Below are 22095 nucleotides of genomic sequence, written 5' to 3'. Positions count from 1 at the left end.
TCATGGGGTTGCAAAGAGTCAGACACGACTGAGTGACTTTCACTCACTATGGTCTTGCAGTTTTACATTTTTGCTTCTAATTCTCAGTTTTTGCTTTATATATTCCAAAGTTATTATACCTTAAGTGGTTTTTCTATTTAATTACTTCAGATCCTTTATTCTATTACTGCTTTTGCTTATAAATTCTACTTTGATATTAATATACCTGTTTTTTTCTACCTTTTTGTTATAGTTTTAGTAATAAGAATAGTTGGGTTTCCCAATTTAATATCGTATAATAAGTAAGCTTAATCTGTTTATACTTACTGTGACTGATGTATTTAGGTCTAATTCTATGATATTCTTTCCTGAGTTTTTACCACCCCATCTCTTTTTCTTCCTTCCACTGGGTTACCACATTTTCTCTATTTCTTCTTCTCCTTTTTTCCTCTTCCTCCCTCTTTGCTGACTCTTAAATTTATTAACTATATTTGTTTTTTAACATGACTCATTCTTTATGCTGACACTTTTAACATTACTCTTACAATTATACCCTAAAAATTTCCAACGAAGTCTAAAGTTTTTCAGTCTTTCCCCTGAACATGAAAGAAAACCTATACACTTCCTATCTTGTATCTTGTTATTGTATCAGCTATCTATGGCTGCAATAATGCTTCATAACAAAGAAATACATACACATAGTCAGTGACATATAACAAAAAAAAAGAGCTTAAGAGCCTGCAGGGTATAGTTGATCTGGACTAGACTTGAATCTAACCTGTGGTCAGCTGCCTGGCCGCGTGGCTTTGCTGATCTTGCCTGGTGTCCACTGTGTTGATTTGGCTTCGCCTCTCATGTCTCTCCCATTCCTGGGCTGGTTAGCCTGGGCAGATTTCCATGGCAAAGGCAGAGGTAGAGTGGAAGCAGAACTGCACCAGCGTTCTACAAGCACTCTGTACAAATTACATCTGCTAACAACCCATGGATGAAAACCAAGTCACATAGCCAAAGTCAGAATCCAGAACCCAGAAAATGAACTCAGCCTCTTCAGTGAGAGGAAGTGCAAAGTCACATGGCAAAAGTGCATGAACTCAGAGAGGGGTGAGAACTGAGATCATGAATGCAACCAACCTACCACATTTATGATTTTTTTTAACCTTTACCTTTTTTCACCTTCACCTTTCCTTTCCATGGGCTTCCCTAGTGGCTCAGATGGTAAATAATCTGCCAGCAATACAGGAGAGCCAGGTTTGATCCCTGCGTTGGGAAGATCCCCTGGAGAAGGGAATGGCTCCCCTTTTCAGTATTCTGGTCTGAGAAATTCCATGGACAGAGGAGCCTGGAGGGCTACAGTCCATAGGGTTGCAAATTGCAAACAGTCAGACACGACTGAGTGACTAACACTTTTTCTTTTTCATCCCCTAAAGAAGTAATCTGTTTCCTATGAATAATTACATTTGACAAATTCTATGTAATCTCTTTTCATCATACTATACCTTCTTCTGATCATTATTATTTCTTTGCTGAAGTACATCTTCCATGGATAATAAATTCTCTTGGTCTTTGCAAGTCTGAACATTTCTATTTTGCCTTCACTGAAGGCTAGTTTAGCTAGGAATAACATTTAGACTGACTTATTTTCCCTCAGTACCTGACTTCTCTGTGTCTTTTAGATTGTTGCAGATTAATTCTCTTGCCAAAATTTTATTTCTTCACAGGTAATGTGTCTTTTCTCTCAGGTAATTTTTAGATGTTTTGAATACCATCATAATGTTATCTAAATAAGGATTCACTTCCCTTTGCCCTCACTGGACCTAGGGCAAATTGATAATTCAAGTATTAATAGACTGAATTGGGGAAAACTGTCAGCTTTTATCTATGCATAGCTTTCCTACTAACCCCTCTATCTTCTTCTGGAGCTACCTTATTGAAACTCTGCCTTCACTTCCATCTCTCTTCAATGTTCCTTCATTCATATACGTATTTTAATGTTTGGTGTTCTTGTATGAGACAGTTTCTCACACTGTCATCTAAATCACAAATTTCCTCTTCAGTTGTGCCCAGCCTAGAGTTTATGCCAATTGAGCTTGTTTCAGTGATATTAATTTTTACTTGTAAGATTTCTCAGTGGTTTTTATGTATGTTTCTTCATGTTTTTGTTTTGTAATTTCATATCCATTCAAGGATGTGACTGAATAAATTTCCTTGAGCTGTTTAAGCATTCACATTTTAAAATGTCAGACCATTCTATACCTTTAATTTTATATAGTGGGAATACATGTTCTTCCAAGTGATTCTGACATATCTTGAAATTTTAGTTCATGGGTTTATTTAAAGAAGGCTTTACTTGTACTTTTTTTCTCTCTTCCCCACCCTTCTTCCTTCTTTCTGCAGTCTTTCTGTACTCCTGGACCCTTGCAGAAAATTCAGAACCAAATCTCTAAAAACTTCTTTCCCTACAATAATTATTTTAGGAATATTTTAGATCTAATTACCAAGTTTCAGAATACCTTGGTTCTGCTCCATATTAAGATGCTAAATATGTATTATCTAGCATCATTATACTTAGCTGCCTGGTTAAAGAAAAAAACCTCCTTTTGGATGTGTGAACAGTTGGGAAGAGTCACATTCACGCTTCTCTGATGTTAAACAGTAAACTTGGCTCCAGTGTCCAATCTTGTTATTACTTTTAGTTTTTATTACTTCACAGGAGTCAATTTCTTAAGTACCACTACCTGCTTCTAGACTCAAAACCCAGGTGATCTGTGATTTCAGTCTCACTCACCAATTCACATTTTTTATTCTGTTTTTGTTCCAGAGATACTTGGTTCTTTGAGCGTGACTATATCTGCTTTGGTTCATTTTTTTGTCCTATCTTACAGTAGCAGTATTAGTTATTAGTATGCATTCGGAGATAATACATCAAAACATGAACCGTCCCTACTTGATTGGAAGTCTACATGGAATGTTCAAATACATACACACCCCAAAACAAACTCAAAAAAATCCATACACATTCTTTCTGACTTTGAGTGACTGATCTTAATCATTTTCCATTTCCAAATAAATTTTAAAATCAAATGATCTATTTAGTGATATTAATGACAACTGTTACCTCCCAGAAGACTATCGTAAATTATGGTCCAAAGTCCTTTAATCATGGGAACATTGAGGTATATTTTATTTCAAAGAACCAAAGAGTTAAGTGCCACTGATTTGCAACTTGGAATTCAATTTCTTCTTATGAAAATCCAGTTATAACTTATTAAAACTCAAAATGCTTTGGGGGTGGGAGGGCTGAAGGAGGATGAATGACTTTTAGAATAGCCTGAGAATCGTGAATAAAGAAAAACATTGCCGTGTTTATTTAGAGAGTATTACCCCTTGGAGCCAGCATTTGCACTAATGCATTTTACATTAGCGTGCCGCATCAGGAAATCCTGAATTCTGGTGCCAAGGGGGTAATTAATATCAGTTCATGTTTTCAAAATGGTTGTGTTTATGTGGGAATGAGGACTGAGCACTAACATGTTGAGTTTGAAGTATGAAAGCTTGCTGTGAAGCAAGATCTCGGGAAAGAATGGAATACTGAAATTAATGAATAGGAATAGGATTTCTATGGACAGACTAATATTACTACTGAAAAGAAAGCCAATGCCACACTTCCTTATTAATTTACTCAGCTAAACATTAACAGAAATAATCCCCTGATATAGTTGCATAGATAGAAGATAAAATCCTTGATAGCTATAGACAGTATTCTGGTCCATGATGTCAGGAGTCTTAAAAGTTCAAAAAACTTGATGTGTATGAAAAAGTATGAAAAATAATCAATATTCCAAGATATCCTTCCATAGCTAATATAGTTACACTTCCTATAGATATTAAATTCTTTATATTTGACCTGAAGCTGAATGATAAAAGATACTACAGGTATAAAATTAGAATGCTTTTAGTACATCTTACCACCCTCCCCCCTCCAAAGGAAAGTTGGCAGGTAAACTAGAATCAATGTATACACTTCAGATAATGAGAGTCAGAAAACTAAGGAAATAGCAAGAAAATATTAGGAAAAAAGGTCCAAAGATCAAGTTAGAGCAGAAGAAGCCATAATAAAATTAAAAATGTAAGAGATTTTATGAAGTCCTATCTAAACCATATTTCTCAAAGTATTTAGAAAACATGCTATTTATAAAATTTATAAAGATGCCAAATGATAATAAATAGTAAGTATATGTTTTACCAGTACTTTAACTAAATCTATTGTTACTAAATACAGTATTTAGCTAACTCAAGTGGTGGAAAGCTGAATATGATCTTAAAGGAAATATAATGGGTTTTGTCCTGTTTCACTAGTTAAGAATATGAACTAACTATGAAGAACACTACACACACAATAAAAACGTGTCACTTCTAAAAACTATGACTCCACACAGAATATGTCACAGGGCAGTATGAACTGGCCCTCCCCTACGTGACCCTACATGACAGTATGGGGTTTGCTGATACAACAAAGAGCCTCATGAGCAGAAGTGTTACTTCTCTCACGTCACCATCCAGGCAGACAGGCAGTGGGGGGATCCAGGGGGCCGTTCAGGAGACTCTTCATTTAATTTAGTTGCACGGTCATTCTCTAAGTAATTTTCTAATCTGTTAAGTTTGGATCTCCCCACTAATATGTGATATGTAAGCCCTCGGGAAATGGGAGAGGGAAAATGGAGCATACTTTAAAAAATGTTATCTAGAAGTTACATACATCACTCTAGCCCCTCTTCCACAGGAAGCTGTAAAATGTCGTCACTAGGTAGGCGGCCATGTGTCACCCAAAACTTGGGGGTTATTTTTAAAAGAAGAGAGGAGACTACTGATTATCATCAGTATTTCCTAAGAAGAGACCAAAAATGATGAAAAATCTCATAATATTCAGGATTTTCCATTCACTTATTTTAACATTAATTATTTATAATGTACCTCTCACAAAAAACCTCTCAGTTTATTACCATAGTTACAAATTATAGCCTAAACATAAATGCACTGCTCATACATCCAAGTTCTTAAACTATAGATCCCTATCAGGAAAAAAATTTTTTTTACTATATACATACATATATCCATATATATACAAACATATAATACACACAAATATATGAATGTATATGTATAATGTATATTTCAATAATTCTCTTACTATTAAGATGTCACTCATTATTTATACCATCGCAGTTAACTCTTAGCCAATAGTAAAACCCTTGTGAGGGGGAAAAATTAATAACTTTATGCCAACTAAATGAAGTCATATTTAAATAAATCTAACTAGTCTTTGAAATGGCATAAATCAAGCATGCCTTAGCTATAATTAATTTTTTAGATAAACAAAATAAGGTGACTTCTCAAATAAGTTGGTTTATTCAGTAAATGATATTGAAACAACTGGCTATCATATAGGAAAAAACTAAGCTCTAAATCATACCATGTACAATAAGTTTTAGAAAAAGTAAAATAAGTATGGGGAATATTCTCATAAATTTGGAAGTTAGGGAGGTGCTAAGAAGCTATGAAATTGAATATGTGAAGTCTTAAAACTTTAATACAGTAAAAGATATCAATACTATATCTACAGTTTAAATAATAGAGACTAAAGAGATGGGCAATATAGAAAGAGAATTAACATTTGCATTTAGAGAACCATATATAATTTTGTAATTTGTGTATATGTATTTATATAATTTCCTGTCTCTCTTATATGCCCAAAGGAAATGTACAAAGAACACTGAAAGCCATTTCACAGCAAAAAATAATAAACTCCCTTTCAGTATTTCAGATGCTCAAACTTACAAATAAATCAAATGTTAATTCAAATTAAATTGTGAGACAGCATTTTTTAAAAGTCTATTAGAAATGCAAAAATTAACAAGGCTAGTAATCTCATGTTAGCAAGGATATATCCTTTAGGAAGATAATGTACATGGCCTTAAACCTAACATACTAAAATTTACAGTTTAGAAATATTCCAACAATCATACAAAAACAAAAGCAAAAAAACCTTGCCAGATAAGTTTATGAAAGCTTTACTTTTGCAATTGTAAAAAACAAACAAAAAATCCAAGATATTTTTTACCTAAATTAAAAAAAAAAGGCTGCAAAAGTGAGGCTAGTTCAATTCAAATTTTGTTTAAAAAGAGAAAATATCTCAGCTTATGTGTATAAAATCAAGTTGGAAGAAATGTATCAAACCTTCTTAACAAGTGTTACATTTGAGAGATGCAATTAGGAAGATTGTACACTTAATATACTTTTGCTAATACCTTAATGATTTAATATAAATGACTTTTTAAAATGAAAAGGCAGCAATTTAGCCATACATATTCTGAGATGATTTTTCATTCACTGTTAACACTGAAAATACAAAATTTCCAGAGCAGGACAATCCTGGTACCAAGGTGTTACTTTAAAAAGTATTTATCTTTTAGAGATATTTATTGTAAGAATGAAAGGACATAGTGTTTGCTTCAATTTGTGGGTGGGTGTAAAGACAACACAAGCCACGAATTGCTAAGTGCCTCATTTAGACTTCTGGTACACGAAGATCCTCATACCCTTCTCCACACACACAGAAAACGCCATTAAAAATTAAAAACAAAACCAAAAACAAGTTGCCATCAAAGATGTACAGAATACTAACATGTTTTCAAATGCCTAAACTAGCACAGTTAAATATGTTTAAACGTGATCAATAACTGCCCTGCTCTTCTTAGTAATGTTTTGCTTCTGGAATTTCATGGGATGGTATGATATTTCTTCATAATAATCCATTTTGCTAAAATGAAATTTCCAGTTTTAGAATATATGGTCTATATGGTGATGTCAAACTTGGTAGAAAGCTACTGGTAAAGTTATTCAGCTTACCAGGTATCAAAGGAGTAAGGTAATTTTTGTCACCACCAATTAAAAACTTCTACGAAACAGGACTGTTATAAAACAATTAAACCTTGCAAATGTGGTAGTCTCTAGGAAGAAAGTCCTGGAGGAAATTCTGCTTATTAAAATTGCAATTTTAGTTTCCATTAAAAGGAGAATAAGACAACAGAAGATGGGTTGGCAAGACAAATTATTTCTTAATGTCAGTTGAGCTTATTTCAAATGAGATAACATATCTACACCAGGTTGGGTTCAGCACAATTTCGTCTCCTCAACTCATTTATCTAATTCAGTCATCTTGATTATAGCCTCATGGACTTCATTTTCAGAGAAAGAATTCCATAACAAACAGCCCACACAACATGCTGATTACTGAACAGTTAATTCTAATTAACTTGGGCATGACAAGAGAATTTCGATAGTCCTAGAATACAAATATAGTCTGCTTATAGTAGACTAACTTATATAAAAAACCCACAGCAGAGTCTCCAGATAGAACAAGAGAGTCAAAGAGATCTAATTTAAAAAAACAAACGAGAAAATTAAAATCACAAATAATTTATTCTTCTGTTAGAGTTGATACAGTTTTAAATAGCAACAAAGTACACAGTGGTGGAAAATTGGCACAGAACCTAAAAGCATTTCAGTCACAATAAGGCTGTCCATGCTTTATCTGTTCAAACTTGATGTCCATTTTCTACTGACCATGTTGGAAAAAGCCTTATTCAGACCTTACACGCGCACACTCTCTTTCATACACAAGGAGACACATTAAAATTTCTCCTTTTGGTTACAGTGTGTTGAGAACAGTACATTCTGCTTTTTCGAATTTATGGCACCCCTTCTGTTTTGTTTCCAGCTGTAAGTGGGAAAAAACAATCCAATTATAAAGAATATACCTTATTCCCTGGGCACAGGCAACTGTGATGAAAATAGCAACTTACCTTTGGGCTAGATATTTTCAGATTACGCTTAAATAATTGTGGTTATAAACTTCTCAATGCATGATTTCCTGCCCAATGCAAAATCCCTGAACTCAGCTCAAATCAGGCACAGGACAGTCTCAAGTATGATTAAATAGACCATGCTAATAAAACAGGAGTGATCTGAAATGCAACCTCTATGCTTTTAATATAGATCAGAATAAACCTCATCAGCAAGCATTTTCCTAAACATCTCTGTGTTCTAGTAACCAACATAAAAAAGGGGAAAACGTAAAAGTATTCCTTTATAAATGGCATTATTTCCAGTCAAGAAAAGTTGAAAGGAAGGTTTATAAAGTCTCCTGAACTATTCTTATTATAGAAACCAATTATCCTTCTCATGTTAAAAAATAAAATGCATCATTGTTGACTCTTCTTTGATATCATTTATAAAATGTTCTGATATTACTTACTAGTGATTAGTCAAACAAGGTAAAATCAAAACTTTCAGGTTCAGTTATTGCTGTTTTAGGAGAGGACTTACATGAAACTGTTAACCAAGATTCTTCAGATCCCACATGAAGTAATTCTTATTGCCTCACATTTTAAAACAGAATTATAAATGATCTTTTATAAAAAAGGTTTTTGTCCACAAAACTGGAAAGCTTCTTTAAAAAACGCCTTTTTACTCAAAACTGTACCACAGTGCCCCTGATTACCTAAGACAAAAAAGGGGTCTGAGTGTCCTCTGAAGAACCTAGTAGGGGACACATGGGAGCGTTGTCTTCCCCAACACCTTCAGCTTCACAGAACACCATGTTCAGACCAGCACAATCAAGCATCCAACGTGCTCCCATCCCCACTGACAGAGGAGTTCTGATTCTGCCCAGCGCGTAGTGTACCGCCTTGCATATTCACCACATGAAATAAACATAATATACAAAATATTGCTGCTGTAAAAAGTGTACATTTCCCTCTTCCCCTTACAAAAGAATCTATGGAAAAGTATTAAATTCCCTTAACCTTCATAAACATACAAAGCTGTTCACACCTTTCAGTCTGTAACAGTCCGTTTGAAACGCAGTTCCGAAATCATTGCAAATTGGGTATGTCATTGTATTTTCTGTCCAATGTTGCCATCTAGAGTAGACATGTGAAATCAAGAGTATTTTTGAGCTACTAAAGCCTTTTTATAACTAAGCCACACAGGCTGCTTACGGATGAAACAGCCGCTTATCCACAAGGTTTTTCCAAAAACTAGATGGAATGGAAGGGTCTCTTCACAGGAAGGTGTCCACAGTGCTGAGGCGACAATATGACTGCTAGTAGATTCTGGCTACTGGAATGGAAATACTCTTCACTGCTGGTAGTTTCCATACTGCCCCTAAAAGATAAATTTTAAAATGTAATTAGATGATCATTTGACCATAATAGTTTGCACAGAAAATCACAAGTCAGTCTTTACACTGTCTTGCAGCAAAAGCAGCTACTTTCAAAACATACAGAAACTGTTCTCTATTTAGGTATATAGTATCTCTGATTTTTTTCTGACATCACATTCAGCTGCAAATGGATTTCCAAGTCTTTGAGCCTAGAACAGCACATAATGAGAATTTAAGTTTCTGGTGAATTTTGATGAACTGATCAGGAATGAGTGAGAAGTTCTAGCTCTAAACTCTGACATGGTGTATATCAGTGTATAAATTATGTGCTAATATACGAAGTCTGTAACTGTTTGGATTATTATAATAACTTATGTTATTAACTTATTAACACCAAGTTAGGATAAGTAGCAAGGATGAAGAGATACCTGGGAGATAAGGGTAAAAGAACCTTATAGCCTGTCTATAGAATTTGGGCCTTTCCCTGAGGCCAGTGAGGTATCAGCAGACATATCCAGGTAGGCAGCTGGTACATAAAATCAAAGAAAGACTGTTCTGCCTTTGTTGCTTTCAATAAGGTAGGTTTGAAGGGGCTGTAGGCGGACAGGAAGGGAAAGAAAATAAAGTACAGACATAAAAGAGGTAATGAATGAAATAGAGACATTCTACAAGGGAGGTACACAATGTCCAGTATACAACTGTTAGAGCAGGTTTTCAGAAAAGAGAAGGAAAATCTTTTTCTCCAAAAAAGAAAGGTAGAAGGAAAGAGAGACCAGAAAAAAATTTACTTTAATGAAATTTCTTAAATGTGCTTTAAAGAGATGCTCATAAAAGCACTTATTTTCCAAAAACAGTATTCACTGGAAGCACATAATCAGCTGCTTCCTCTGGCTAAATATCCCCCTCTAAGTCATATTAATTATTTTATATCAAGAAAGTATTCCAGAGTTGAAATCCTCCTATACCGTAAGAAGTAGTACCCTAAAAGTTTACACTTCCATAGAAGTAGATATACTTGAACATCTGCTGAATACCACTATATCTAAGCAGATATATAGATAGAATAGATATATATATATATACAATATAATTCTATAAATAGAATTAAGGTTTTTAAAATATTGATATATTTTACATAATTATATTCAGAAAGATTTAAAGTCAGAGCTCATCTTAAAATATGTGTAGGGCTTCCCAGGTGGTCCAGTGGTTAAGAATCCAACTGCCAATGCAGGGGACACGGGTTTGATCCCTGCTCTGGGAAGATCCCACATGCCAGGGAGCTACTAAGCCCGTGGGCCACAACTACTGAGGCCATGCTCTGCAACAAGAGAAGCCCCTGCAATGAGAAGCCCACGCACCACAAAGAGCAGCCCCACTTGCCACAACTAGAGAAAACCCCGCACAGCAATGAAGACTCAGCACAGCCAAAAACTACACAGGCCATTTAAAAAAATAAAATTATAAAAAGAAACATTTATAGGTAGGATTTGCTTTAAAATACTCAATAAAATAGGATGGGAAGTATACAAAACATTGGTAAAATGTTGATAATTGTTGAAGTTGGTTTGTGGGTACACAGGGATTCACGAGGTTCTTTGCTGTCTTTGTTTAAAAATTCCTATGTGCTGTGCTTAGTCGTTCAGTTGTGTTCAACTCTTTGCAACCCCATGTGTCCATGGGGATTCTCCAGGCAAGAATACTGGAGTGGGTTGGCATGCCCTCCTCCAGGGGATTTTCCCAACCCAGGGATCAAACCCAGGTCTTCTGCACTGCAGGTGGATTCTTTACTGTCTGAGCCACCAGGGAAGCACAAAAACTCCTACAGTACAAAGTTTAAAATAAGAAATGCTTAGCATACAGGAACTTGCTATTCAACTATAAAATTATCTAAATACTAAGTTTAAGTCCCAACTCTATCGTTAATTTTTTGAGATGCAGATTCTTCACCTATAAGGTGGGGGCCGTAACATATTCATCTCTGGATCTCAATTTTTTGTTTAAGGTTACATGAGTTCTATACCTCATTTGTTTGCTAGGACACTCAAATAAGCGAGGGCATGAGAAAGCGCTTTCAAAAATTACAAAAAAAATTAGAAATAAGCAAGTCTTAATGCTGGAAGAAAACGCTCTCCTAGTGAATGTATATAATGAGATAGTAATGATGAAAGCAAGTGGCACATATTTGGAATGATGTGAATGCAGAACAGAGGTAAAAACTGATGTGCTATCTAAACAGAACTTATAATCTATCTACTATAGTATGAATTAATGATAGGGACTAGGTCTTATCCATTCTTAGTCCCCAAGTATTGGTGAGTGCCTGACACATAAGACTTCTTCAATAATGTATGCCAATTATGATATTCAAGCAATTACAAACATTTACTGAGCAAATATTCTATGCTCATCACTGTAAGAAATCTGAAAAATGGGGAAAATAAGATTTACAAATAAAGTGTATTTACAGAACAAGTTCTATAAGCGTTCAGAACCCTAAGGTTAAGGTTAGGTAACCCTAAGGAAAAGGTTAACACAACTAAAATAATTTGAAAATTATTGAAACTTAAGAAAATAGTAAAATCTGAATAGCAGAGAAAAGAAAAAAGGGGCAATTCAAATAGGAGACACAGCTAAAGCAAAGGTGGAGAAAAAATGGTTAAAAAACGCTTAGGGAACTGGAAAATAAAAAGGAATGTACAATAATAAGGAGTAGAAGCTATTGATTATTTGGTAACACACAGCTTGAAGTCTGTAAGAAGTCTAATATCAATCACAGCTAACTGTTAATATCTCTCAGTAACATCCTCTGTCTTACCATATGGCAAATGCCGTAAGTGCTTTGTGTTCATCTGTTACCTATGCAGTATACATTATCTCCATTTTATAGATGAAGAAACTGAAGCCCTGAAAATTTAAGTAACTTGATCTAGACTTAATCACTTCACTAGGATAACAAGTGCCCCCAAATGCTGTATATCTGCAACCATCAGCAAATTCTAGAGTTAAGAGCAAGGCTTTTGGAGCTGGAAATCTATTTCTAGTTTTAACTCTCCTGCTTAACAGTTTCTTGTCCATGGGGCCAGTTACCTTCCTTCCCTTTCTTGATTTTCTCATCTGACAAATGAGGATAATTATAATTCCTGCTTCAGAAAGTTATTCAAGAAGAAGAGCATGAAGATGCTCTGCACACAGCTGGTGTGGCTGGAGGCAGCCTGGTACAGGGAAGGGTCTGGTCACTGGGTCTCTAGTTACTCAGGACTTACCACCCAGCTCAACCACTTCTCACCTCTGTTATCCTGGGTCAATCACTTCTACTCTCTAAGCCTCAGCATAGCATCGCTCTCTTTGCTTCTTCAATTTTTCTTTTCCTTTTTTAAATTACAAAATTCCTCTGACTAGAGTAAAGAATGAGTGGGAAAGGATGCAAGAAGATAGCAAGGGAGAATCCTTCATCCTGTGACGAAGTTAGGACACATTAATGGTCTAAACAAAGATAAGGCACTTTTTGAAGTGGATGGATACAAGAATGTTGAAGGAGATCAGGCTAACAAGATTTTGTCATTTACTAGATGGAGAGAGGGAGATGGAGAAAGACGTAAGTACCAAACGTGGCACATGGCTTTCTAACTTGGCAACAGTACCTCTCTGACAGACAACACAGAAAGGAGAAATGTGTGGCACAGAGATTATGAATGCTTTGGTTATATGTCACTGATATGCTATTTCTCACTGCAGATGACTACTAGGCACCTGATGCTCAGAAGAGAAGGTCAGACTAGAAATAGAGATTTGACAGTCAACAGCACGATAAATTGAAACCCTGTGAGTAAATGAGATTTTCTAGAGAGTGTATGGTGTGAGAGTCCCTAGACTGAACAATAGCTGAGTAATATCAACCACCTTTAAATGTTTTTTTTTCACTCACCTAAATCCTGTAAAGGTCTTAAATTTACTGTCAAAATACTTTTTAGGGGTTTCTTAATTCTTATGATCACCATTCAGATTTAGGAAGTGAAGGCCTTATATGTTCACTCACCATATCTACTGACTACTCAATGTGTTCCCTGGAAGAAAAGCTATGACAAACCTAGACAGCATATTAAAAAGTAGAGACACTACTTTGCCAACAAAGGTCCATACAGTCAAAACTATGGCTTTTCCAGTAGTCATGTATGAATGTGAGAGTTGGACCATAAAGAAAGCTGAGCACCAAAGAACTAATGCTTCTGAATTCTGGTACTGGAGAAGACTCTTGAGAATCCCTTGGATTGCAAGGAGATCAAACCAGTCAATCCTAAAGGAAATTAATCCTGAATATTCATCGGAGGGACTGATGCTGAAGCTGAAGCTCTAATACTCTGGCCACCTTATAAGAAGAGCCAACTCACTGGAAAAGAACCCAATGCTGGGCAAGATTGGGGCAGGAGGAGAAGGGGAGGACAAGAGGACAAGATGGCTGGATGGCATCACAGACTCAATGGACATGAGTTTGAGCAAGCTCCAGGAGACAGTGAAGGACAGGGAAGCCTGGCGTGCTGCAGTCCATGCGGTCACAAAGAGCTGGACACATCTGAGCAACCGAACAATAACAGCAGCAATGTGTTCCACTAGATGGTGGAGACTCAACAGTGATAAAAACAGACATGGTGAAGTCGTTAAAGAACTGACAGTCTAGGGGAAGAGAGTATGATAATAAACAATAACTACATAATGTGTCACATGGAGATAAATGCTATGGTAGAAATAAAAGCATCTAACATAGTATTTAATGAAACTTTCCTGCTAAGATCTAATGAAACTTTCCTGCTAAGATCAAGAACAAAGCAGAGATGTCCCCTCACACCACTCTTTCTCAACACTGTACTAAAATTCCTAGCTTATGCAATTAGAAAAAGAAATAAAGATACTCTAATTGGAAAAGAAGAAATAAAACTGTCTTTGTTTGCAGATGACATGACTGACTCGGGAGAAAATCCCAAAGAATCAAACAATAAAAAAAACCTCCTGAAACTAATAAGCAAGGTTGCAGGATACAAGGTTAACACAGAAAATTCCCCTATACACTAGCAACTGAGAGAGTCAATTGCTAGGCAGGTTGATAAGAAGTCCAGGGTCCCTGAGGAGGAGAGAGGAGTCTGGAATTCTCAAGGAGAAGGAAAGGACAAATGTCTTTTTTCCCCTCTATATTCCTTAGTCTGAGTCATAAAACATTTTTTTCTTTAAGCCTGGAACTGATGATTACACAACAAACAGCTCGGTTTAAACTCTGTACTAAGGATTATATAACAACATATCCTTCCTGAGAACAGTTTCTCCTTCCTGAAAATCTGACTAATCCTGGTATCTTAGAATGTATAATATGGGAGTGAGTCTGGTAAAATCTTTCTGTTGTTAAGTTCTAATCCTATTATCTTACTGTGGGAGTGGGTCTGGTAAAATTTTTACAACTTGAGACATTCTTTTGATTTACTGTAATAACCAATTAGAAAAGTATATAACTCCCTTGCTAACATTCATGAGAGGGCCACTCTCCATCCCCCTTCTGATGTCTGTGTCAGAAGCTTTCTCTGTCCCTTTTTATACTTTAATAAAGCTCTGCTACACAAAAGCTCTTGCATCATGAAGTATGGTCTCTGGTCCTAAAGCTACATCTTCGGAGATCATAAATCTCACACCATTCACCCTAAGCTATCACAATGAGCAAGAGGAATTTGAAATTAAAAACAATACCATCTACATAAGAATTCTCCCCCACAAGTTAAACTCTTAGGTATAAATCTAATAAAATATACATAGAACTGTATAAGGAAAACTTAAAAAGTAATAAAAGAAATCAAAGAACTTAATAAATGTAGAGATGTTCCATGTTCATGGATAGCAAACCCAGTATTGTTGAGATACAGGAGTTCTTCCTAACTTGACCTAAAGATTCAACCCAATTCCAACCAAAATCTTAGCAAGTTATTTTTGGATACTGACAATATAATTATAAAATTTAAATGGAGTGGCAGAAGACCCAGAATAACCACAGAATAATAGAGGAGATGAACAAAGACTGACAATGTTCAACTTCAAGACTTACTATCAAGCTACAGCAATTAAGACAATGTGAAATTGGTAAAAGAATAGAAAAATAGATAGAGGGAAGTGAATAGAGAGCCCAGAAATAGATCCACTGAGATACAGTCAACTGACCTTTGGCAAAGGAGCAAAGGTAAGACAATAGTGCAAGGGTGGTCTCGTTCAACAAGTGGTGCTAGTTAACTGGACATCCGTATCTTACAAAAAAGTGAATCTAGATACAAATCTTAGCAACTAAGATTTTCTCAATTCAGAGAATTAACTTAAGTAAGAACTTGACCTAAATGTAAAATAAAAAACTAACAAAGCTCCTAGAAGACAACATAAGAGAAAACACAGGTGACCTTGAGCTCTGCGGTGACTTTACAGATACAATATCAAAGGTGTGATCCATGAAAGAAAGAACTCATAAACTGGACTTCATTAAAATTAAAACTTTCTACTCTGAGAAAGACAATGTCAAAAAAATAAGAAAAGTCAAAAAGACAAAGCAGTACTTAAAAAAGACACATACGATAAAGACTGTTATCTAAACCATACAAAGAACTCTTACAACTCAACAATAAGAAAATAAACAACTCTACTGAAAAATGGGCCAAAGACCTGAAAAGACACCTCACCAAAGAAGATATATGGATGGCAAATGAGCACATGAAAGGATGTCTATATAATATGTCATTGGAGAAATGCAAAATAAAACAACGAGATATGCCACACACCTATTAGAATGGTCAAAATTCTGAACACTGGTAACATCAAATGCTGATGAGCGTGCAGAGTGACAGGAACTCCCATTCACTGCTGGTGAGAATGCAATCTGGTTGACCCACACCAAAAGACCAAGCTCCCCTGTACGGCTTACAAGAGTCCTCCTAACCTGGCCCTAATTTCTCTCTCCACCCTTTCGCCTCTTCCTCCCCGCACTTCTGCTTTACTGAGCCACATATCTTAACACTAGTTCTTCATGTGTGCACTTTCTCACGAAAATACCCATCTGTTCTCTACAACAAGCTGGCTAATATCTTCTCAGCCTTGGGCTCCTGCACTTATACTTCCCAAGGAATATATATCTGAGTTAAGAGCTTCCTTTCACAAAAATCTTGCCTTCCCTCATACAAGTACCTTCTCACACTACATCATATCATCTACTTACCTGTCTGTATCCCACCTAGACTTAAGTACACAAATGCAGAGTCCATATCGATCTAATTTTCCTAACATATTCCCATCTTGGCATATAAATGTTGCTCAAGAACCATTTACTTAATGAATGATATAAGCTTAGGAGATGCAGAAACATGATGAGTCAGGAAGAAAATGAAGTTGAAGAAAATGTCAAGACTCCCAGAGAGATGTTCTGAACACAGTTGAAAAAATGGAGCTGGAGTTGGGTTGAGAAGGGTGGGCTAAGGATACTGAAAACGTAAGACAGGAGGAATAGAGACTGAGAAAAACACTAAGCCAAGGGCTGATAAAAGAAACTGATGGGGTAAAAGAAAGGTGAGAAACAAGCAGAAAGTAGAAAAGGAATCACTGGAAATTAAGAGGAACAAAACAGTAGTCATGTAGAAGCTAAAAAAGACCACTTAAGAATGGAAGTAGGAACCCGAGTCAAACGCTAAAGTAAGGTCAAGGAAGATCGAGAGAGTTGCTCCATGAGCCATAAGGACTAGGTCTGTTTCACTCATCTAGGACACAACAGTGTCCAGCACACACGGGAAATTAATAAAAATTAGTTGAATTATGGAGTAAAGGACCACTTTTCAATAGCCGTGGATTAGAATGAGCCTAAATTATATCTGCTCAGGGATCTTGTCCTTAAATACTCACTAGTCAACACTTATTTTACAATTAAATAAAACTTCCTCTAATCCTTTGACTTAATCTTAGTACATTCTTTTTAATATTACTTATCTGTCCACAGCCTTTTATTTTTCCCTCCTAACTAAGAAGTGTCAGTACAAGAGGGTTGCCCACTTGAGAGAGCACTGACGAAAGGGCTGCTCATGCCTCAGCATCTAACCGGCATTGTATATGACTTGTTCCTCAAACCAGATCGTCCCCATTGGTCCTGTAACCCTAGCATTAAAAAGTAATGTATTTTAGGCAGCTTAAGTGGTGAACAGATCAGATTCTCCTCGCTGTAAAGACATTAAACAAACCTGAAATCAATAAAAGAAAAAAAAAAAACCCTGCCAATGTAATAAATCATCTTAATAATTTAGAGCTTGTATGAGAAGATTCATAAAACAATGACTGTGGCACAGGATTATTAAGCCTGAGCAATTTACTGATGAAAAGAAGGTTTAAGAGAATACAGACATCATAGGATGAGATACACTTATACTTATCTGAAGGAAGCAGAAGGAAAGATAACAGGGGAGAAAGAAAGATTATTAATATCTGACATAATGGATATGGGTATAGGAGGCAGCAGAGGAAGGTTATGAGTATGAATTGAAAGAGAAAGGACATCGTGGCTGCTAAGGAAGTGGAGTGAATATGCTGACATGAAGCTGAGAGCCAGGGAGAGCACTGACTCAGATGGACTCCACATTTCAACAGGTCAAGTCTTGAGTAGTCTTGAACAATAAACAGGAGGGAAATGAGAAAAACCAAGGGGTTTAGAATACAGAATAATGTTTGCAAGGGCTAAGGGAAGCATGCCTGCAGGGTAAAGACTAGAGAGAGAGACTATAAATGAATGAAAATGAATGAATGCTGGTGCCTGGAGAATGCCATGTTTTATATGCTACAGTAACCATGATTAACTATGCTGCTGCTGCTGTTGCTAAGTCGCTTCAGTCGTGTCCAACTCTGTGTGACCCCATAGACGGCAGCCCACCAGGCTCCCCCGTCCCTGGGAATCTCCAGGCAAGAACACTGGAGTGGGTTGCCATTTCCTTCTCCAATGCATGAAAGTGAAAAGTGAAAGTGAAGTTGCTCAGTCGTGTCTGACTCTTAGCGACCTCATGGACTGCAGCCTACCAGGATCCTCAGTCCATGGGATTTTCCAGACAAGAGTACTGGAGTGGGTTGCCATTGACTGTGCTAGCATTCTATGAAAAAGACTCAAGAGAACATACTTTTTTTTGGTTAACTCATGCTATAAACAAGAGGAGGGAAAAACGAAAAACATTTAAGCTAATCAAGAGTGAGCACACAATGGGGCAGCCATACAGCTGGCCAAGTAACTTACCTGGTCGTACCCATAAGGCCTCTGCTGCGGCGGCTGTGGGGGTCCAGGCTGTGCTGGTCTGTAACCCCCATATTGCTGACCTTGTCCCTGTGGGTAGTTAGGATACTGAGGACCTGGGCCACCCTGTGAAGGACCTGCAAAATAATTAACACAAATAAAACTCCAGAAGAAAATATAGCAAGTTCCTAGAATTCTAGAAAGGGTTTAGAATTAGATGTTACTATGTTCTCATTTTTAAACTCAAAAGAATAGTTTGCTATCTTGATTCTTCTCAAATGCTTTTTGAAATAAATTCCAAAATTTATAAGTAAAAATACTGTTAGGTTCAAGAGGGAGGGGACATAGGTATACTTATGGCTGATTCATGCTGACATTTGGCAGAAACCAACACAATATTATAGAGCAATTATCCTTCAATTAAAAATAAATTACAAAAAAATACTGTAAAGATACTACCATGTACCAAGATGCTTTGATTCAGTATAACTATTAAGCTATGTGTTAGCCATTAAAATTTCATATGTCAAAATGAGTAAGAGACTTGGGAGTTGTAAAGCACATGATGTTAAGGAAACTCATCTGTATTTCTATTAGAAAGTTAACCAGTATAAGCAAGGGGTAAAAGAAAAAAGCAAGAAGTAGATTCAAATTAAAATACTGAAGAAATTTCTAATTAAAGTTTGGAAATCAGTGATGGTTGCAGCTGTATAACTCAACATTTACGCTTGCAATCACTAGAAGAATCACAAAGAATGATTTTACATGTAAATTTCAGATTTACATTCACAATCACCAAAAGAAAGCTTTATGCTCTATACTGACAAACAGAATCTAAAAAAGACTTGAAAAGCCACAGATTGCATGTGAAAAAACATGATTCAAAAGTTACCCTCTGTGTACCCATCACCTTTAATATTTAACACATATAAGTGAATGATTTCAACGTCCAGAGAGAGACAAGGGACTAATTTGGCTTGCCAAACAAATATGTCTATTTTGTAAATTCTACTACTGTCTATTGTCAAGAATGCTTTATAAAGCATAAGCTGAAGTGCTTTCCTGCTTACATGTTTTCAATCACAGCCATTTAAAACCTGTCACAGAAAACACTGATTATAGAGGAATGTCAAACAGAATAAATTTTCAAGCTTAAATAAATTCCATCAGTTTACTCTTTTGACTATTTAATTATTATGCACCTAATTATTAAAACTAAATTTTCTATTAGCATGAAGTTTGACAACTAAAACCTACAGATAAGCAAAGTGGGAACATTTCCCCAGCGTCAGACAGAAAAGCATTTAACCTTTCCACTGAAAATATTTCTAACTCAATAAACTTACCTGACTGATCTATGTAACATTTGTTTTCATATGAACACAATAAAACCAGAATACTCTATTTATTTAATGTACAAATGTTCAATGGTCATGAATTGGAAATGCCATTTGAGAGTAGTAAGAATATCCCTTCAAAAAGACAAGAAATACATGGAATATTTCTAAAGACATATTTGGAATTAGGGAACTAGAACTGATCAATACCTAACTTCCAATACTTGCCTGAAATTTCAGTGCTTATTTGCGAAGGTGCGAGAGAATTTTAGCCTGATTCTGGTTCTCAGATTTGCTATCACAGGTGGAAAGAGGTGCCCATAATAACAGCAGAGTTTAAATCAATGAATAAAAAGAGTAAGACGTTTTGTTGTTGTTTAGTCGCTAAGTTAGGTCCGACTCTTTGTGACCCCATAAACTGCAGCATGCCAGGTTCCTCTGTCCTCTACTATCTCCCAGAGTTTGCTCAAATTCATGTCCATTGAGTCAGTGATGGTATCTAACAATCTAATCTTCTGTTGCCCCCTTCTCCTTTTGCCTTCAATCTTTCCCAGCGTCAGAGTCTTGTCTAATGAGTCAGCTCTTAGTATCAGGTGGCCAAAGTATTGGAGCTTCAGCATCAGTCCTTCCATTGAATATTCAGGGTTGATTTTTTACGATTGGCTGGTTTGATCTTGCAGTCCAAGGGACTCTCAAGAGTCATCTCCAGCACCACAGTTCGAAAGCATCGATTTTTCGGTGCTCAGCCTTCTTTATGGTCCAACTCTCACATCTGCACACAACTACTGGAAAAATGATATTCTCAACTATACGGACCTTCGTCGGCAAAGTGATATCTCTGCTTTTTTAATACACTGTCCAGGTCTGTCACAGCTTTCCTTCTAAGGAGCAAGTATATTTTAATTTCACGGTTGCAGTCACCGTTCACAGTGATTTTGGAGCCCAAGAAAATAAAATCCATCACTGCTACTTTTCCCCTTCTATTTGCCATGAAGTGATGGGACCAGATGCCATGATCTTAGTTTTTTTTTAATGTTGTGTTTCAAGTCAACTTTTCATTCTCCTCTTTCATCCTCATTAAGAAGCTTTTTAGTTCTTCACTTTCTGCCATTAGAGTGGTATCATCAGCGTATCTGAGGTCGTTGGTATTTCTCCTGGCAATCTTGATTCCAGCTTGTTGATTCATCTAGTCCTACATTTTGCATATAAGTTAAATAAGCAGAGTGATAATATACAGCCTTGATGTACTCTTTTCCCAATTCTGAACAGGTCATTCTTTGTCCGGTTCTAACTGTTGCTTCTTGACCCACATATACAGGTTTCTCAGGAGACAGCTAAGGTGATCTGGCATTCTCATCTCTTTTAAGAATTTTCCACAGTGTGTTAAGATCCACAGAAGGCTTCAGCATAGTCAATGAAGCAGAAGTAGATGATTTTCTGGAATTTTCTTGCTTTCTCCATGATCGAACAAAGGGTGACAATTTGATCTCTGCTTCCTCTGCCTCTTTGAAAACCATCTTGTGCATCTGGAAGTTCTCAGTTCACATACTGCTGAAACTTAGCTTGAAGGATTTTGCACATATCCTTGCTAGAATGTGAAATGAGCACAATTATATGATAGTTTGGACATTCTTTGGCACTGGAATGAAAATTGACCTTTTTTAGTCCTGTGGCTACTGCTGAGTTTTTCCAAGTTGCTGACATATTGAGTGCAGCATTTTAACAGCATCATCTTTTAAGATTTTAAATAGCTCAGCTAGAATTTCATCACCTCCACTAGCTTTGTTCATAGTAATGCTTTATCAGGCTCACCTGACTTCACACTCCAGGATGGCTCTAGGTGAGCGACATCATCGTAGTTATCTGGGTAACTAAGACCTTTTTGTTTAATTCTTCTGTGTGTTCTTGCTACCTCTCCTTAGTCTCTTCTGCTTCTGTTAGGTCCTTACCACTTCTGTCCTCTATCATGTGCATCCCTGCATAAATGTCCCGTTAGCGCCAATTTTCTTGAAGAGAACTCTAGTCTTTCCCTTTCAATTATTTTCCTTTATCTCTCTGCTAGTTCATTTAAGGGTTTCTAATCTCTCTTTGCTATTCTCTGGAACTCTGCATTCAGTTGAGTGTATGTTTCCCTTTCTGCCTTGCCTTTCACTTCTCTTCCTTCCTCAGCTATTTGTTAAGCCTCTTCAGATAACTACTTTGCCTTCTTGCATTTCTTTTTCTTGGGGATGGTTTTGGTCACTGCTTCTTGTACCACATTACAAACCTCCGTCCAT

General features: G+C 36.4%; 1 protein-coding gene across 2 annotated transcripts in view; it reads right to left on the bottom strand.

Moving 5' to 3' along the window:
* The window catches only part of SS18 (SS18, nBAF chromatin remodeling complex subunit), a 71925-nt gene continuing 57269 nt past the window's right edge, over positions 7440-22095 (bottom strand). For both annotated transcript variants that reach the window (XM_018039665.1, XM_018039664.1), the window contains 2 exons: positions 18486-18619; positions 7440-9204 (listed from right to left, as the gene is read on the bottom strand). In XM_018039665.1, coding sequence (XP_017895154.1) covers positions 9178-9204; positions 18486-18619 — 161 coding nt within the window. In that variant the 3' untranslated portion in view covers positions 7440-9177. The remainder of the gene's footprint in view (positions 9205-18485; positions 18620-22095) is intronic.

Source organism: Capra hircus, chromosome 24 (genome assembly GCF_001704415.2).
Source record: "Capra hircus breed San Clemente chromosome 24, ASM170441v1, whole genome shotgun sequence".
Classification (NCBI taxonomy): domain Eukaryota; kingdom Metazoa; phylum Chordata; class Mammalia; order Artiodactyla; family Bovidae; genus Capra; species Capra hircus.
Note: the sequence above shows the minus strand (reverse complement) of the source record. Positions and strands in the feature narration are given on the sequence as shown.